Source organism: Triticum dicoccoides, chromosome 3A, assembly GCF_002162155.2.
Source record: "Triticum dicoccoides isolate Atlit2015 ecotype Zavitan chromosome 3A, WEW_v2.0, whole genome shotgun sequence".
Taxonomy (NCBI): domain Eukaryota; kingdom Viridiplantae; phylum Streptophyta; class Magnoliopsida; order Poales; family Poaceae; genus Triticum; species Triticum dicoccoides.
In genome coordinates this window covers 22398303-22401632 of record NC_041384.1, presented here as the reverse complement: position 1 = coordinate 22401632, position 3330 = coordinate 22398303, and the positions used below count along the sequence as shown (strand labels likewise).

Here is a 3330-nt window from a genome sequence, read left to right as displayed (position 1 = left end):
AAGCCCGCAGCTGGCTCCATCTCCTCCTCCGGCCCGCCCCCTCCATGGGTAGGGGTCCTGCTTCGCCTTCGGCTGCTGCTTCGCTTCCTCCTCCTTCTCCGGTTCCAAGGAGTCCGAAGGCAGGCCGACTGCGATTCGGGCTTCGTGCGTAGCCCGAATCTCCTCGAGCAGCTGAAGGCCCGCTCTTGCATTAGCATAGAGTAGGTGGTCACCTCCTGTTGGGCCATGGCTCTCGACGGACGGCGAGCGGAGAGGGAGGGAAGCGGATCTGGCTCGGGCTTGCGATGCAGAGATGGAGGGAAGTGGTCAAGTGGATGTGGCTAGGGCTGGAAGTCGTCGTCCGGCATAAATAGCCGGACTTTGGCCCTCTGGCGGCTAGCCGGAGCGGCGCCACGCGACATTCACACCCCTTGAAGGAGACGCCCCGTCAGAAAGTTTGTATTCCGAGTGATTTCGTATGGGACCCCAACATAAGTCCGACATGGCAGACGCACCCGGGACTCCTTCATATCTCCCAAGATTCGGGCTAGGTATTAGGGGCGCCCGCCAGCCCAGGTGTTTGAGCCCGGTTTGAGACGTCCAGGTATATAATTTTTTTGACCGGTCCATCCACTCTGGCATTTGGACTTGGTTTGAAACGCCTGACTGTAGATGCTCTATCAATATTTGTAGGAAATGAAAACCTAATGATATCTGTATGCGCATGGCTCCATTGGTCCATTGGTTCCTCATTGAGGTGCCCCTGCATGCGCGTCTATTGTTTGTTTAACGTGAAGAGACGAACGCATCAACACATGTTCCATAGGTAATTGCACGCTTGTACTTGTCGACAAGGACATGTTATGCGCTCGCCTGTAAGAAAATCATTCCGGCCGCTCGTATGTCAATTATGTTTTCAAGACAGACCGATCTCCTCACTATTTATATGCCTGTGCGCTTCACGACCGCTGCACCCGAAGCAAAGGGAAAGAGAAGGAAGAATAGTGTGTGCATCGGCCATGGAGAGCTCCTCCTCGTCTCTGTTGTTGCCGAGTTCGTATGCCGGCAACAACAAGAGGGCCAGGGATGCCGGCCTTGAGGCGGAGGCGGAGGCCGCCAAGAGGATGCGGCCGGAGGACCTGCTGGACCTGCTCGACGACGACACCGACGCCGCGGCGGCCGGCGACCTGGCCTCCGTCATGCGGAGCCTTGAGGAGGAGATATGCGCCGACGACCTGACGCCGCCGCAGCCAGAGCTAGGGTTCCTGCTCGAGGCCTCGGACGACGAGCTTGGCCTGCCGCCGGCCGCCGGGGCGTCCTCCTCGTCGGACGACGCTGGGGGCTGGGAACCAGAGGAGCCCGCCCGCGTGTTCGGGGAGCAGATATGGAGCTTCGAGGACGAGATTGAGGGCGCCTACGCCTTCGGCGGCGTTGCCTACTCGCCGGAGGCCGCCGTGCCGGCTGCTGCGGCCGCAGCCGAGTGGGGCGACGACGGCTTCGACGCCTGCCTGTTTGGCTTCGGCGACGAGTCCTTCGGGCCGTCCGATCTCGCCGTGCTTCGCCAGGAGACCATGCCCTCCGTTTGATCAGTCATTAGTGAATGGATTAGCCTTTTCTTTTTTACCTTTGGCTAACATTAGCTTTACCCTTTTTTAACCTTTGGGGATGTAAAGTTTCTAGATGCAAGATGAAAACCTGTGGAGAAGAAACCTGGAAAATGTGTTGCTTCGAATGAATCATGTAGAGAGAAAAAAAATCATCCGAAGAAAAAAAATTTCTCTCAATGTTCCAGAAAAAATAGCTTCATATTTATGTTGTTCTTGGAATTTTTCTTTTTATATGAAACGAAAAAAATTAAATAAATCCGCTAAAGTGTCTTTTACTTTGTCGATGAAAATTATGTTAGTATTATGAAAGCGAGTGTACGAGCCAAAAGCAGATGCGGATTTGTGGCCGTTGATGAAAATGTTCAAAATGATAGGGTGCCTGCACGTTGGACGTTGACCTAACCTAATGACATGACAAACCTAAATAGTACTGTAATAGTGAGAAAAAAAGAAAGATAAAAGCATGTGTGATTCAACTGCCCACTCACACGGATTGGGAAATCACAATCTTCTAGTGTTCCTCATGTTCACTTTATTTAAGAAAAGATAGGCCAATAATTCTCCAGCGTATATTCTAGAAGAGGAGAAAAGATACTTGGATGTGAGTTGGATGGAACGGATAATTTCTACACGTATAAAACAAGAGCATTTGCCAAGATGCATGGAATTTTGTCTACACGTATCCGCCAGTATAATACAGGCAATCTGGAAGTTGTAACAACTACCATCTCATTCATATTCATATTTGCCGTCCTCATAAAGTAATGCAAACACATCGGAGTTGTCACGAAAGTCTTGTGGAAACATGTTGTGTCAATGTGTCTGGGGACATATTTTCTCTTCCTAAATAAAAAACGCATATAAAACTGATTGAACTAGTTTTTCTTTTTCTTTTTTGAACAATGATTGAATTAGTTTCCTAGTACGAAAAATATCGAGCCAGCCAGCCAAGAGATTATGAATCGTATTTCTCGGCGAAGCTAAGCTGTTGCTTGACGGCTAACTTTGTCAATGGCACTTGAAAAATGAATTTGCACGACAGCGCGAGATTGACCGTTCATATTTTTTTCTTTCTAGATTCGAGCACTGGGCATGACGTGGTGGCTGTCCTCTCCCTAGCTTGGATCTCTTTCGGGGTTGTCCTTTCCCACGGCAGGTCACCGTCTACTCGTGCAATACTGTCGACGATGTTTGCCACAACCGGGTGTACACTGAAGATTGAAGATCTGTGAACTGGGTGTCACCTTGTTGGTTAGTATAGCACGAAGCTGTCTAGCTTACCCAGATTCGAGTCATCGAGTAACCTGTGGTTCTTAGAATTTCTCATATGAATTCAAAATATTATATTGGGGGGTGGGGATCTCACGAGTTGAAAGTACGGTATTCCTTGAGCAGGGAAGTTTGGGCGGCTGGGATTAGAAATTTGCCCTATCGGGCTCGATCACTGTGGGTAATAGCATTTATAGTTGGACTTGGCAAATTCGGTCTCTCAAACACTTGTGGACGCGACCGGATGCGTCCATATGGACAGTGATCGACCACGCCTTAAAATTGCTACTCCATATTTAAGTCTCTTGTATTTTAACCCTAGATCCAGACAAAGCATGCAAAAATTCTATTTATTTACTACCCTAACTAATCTTCGTCATCGGAGATATCTACGACGTTGATGCCGGGTGGACGGGTGCGTAGGAGGGCTCTGGCTCCTCCTCCTTGTCCCCATACATGTAGGCGAACATCTCCT

The 3330-nt window shown here is 49.6% G+C and overlaps 1 protein-coding gene across 1 annotated transcript; it reads left to right on the top strand.

The window, feature by feature from the left end:
* The first annotated feature begins 931 nt into the window (after positions 1-931).
* LOC119266784 lies at positions 932-1795 on the top strand. The gene has a single exon (XM_037548061.1). It carries the CDS (start codon positions 999-1001, stop codon positions 1563-1565), a length of 567 nt encoding a protein of 188 aa, XP_037403958.1. The 5' UTR covers positions 932-998; the 3' UTR covers positions 1566-1795.
* The last annotated feature ends 1535 nt before the right edge of the window (positions 1796-3330 follow it).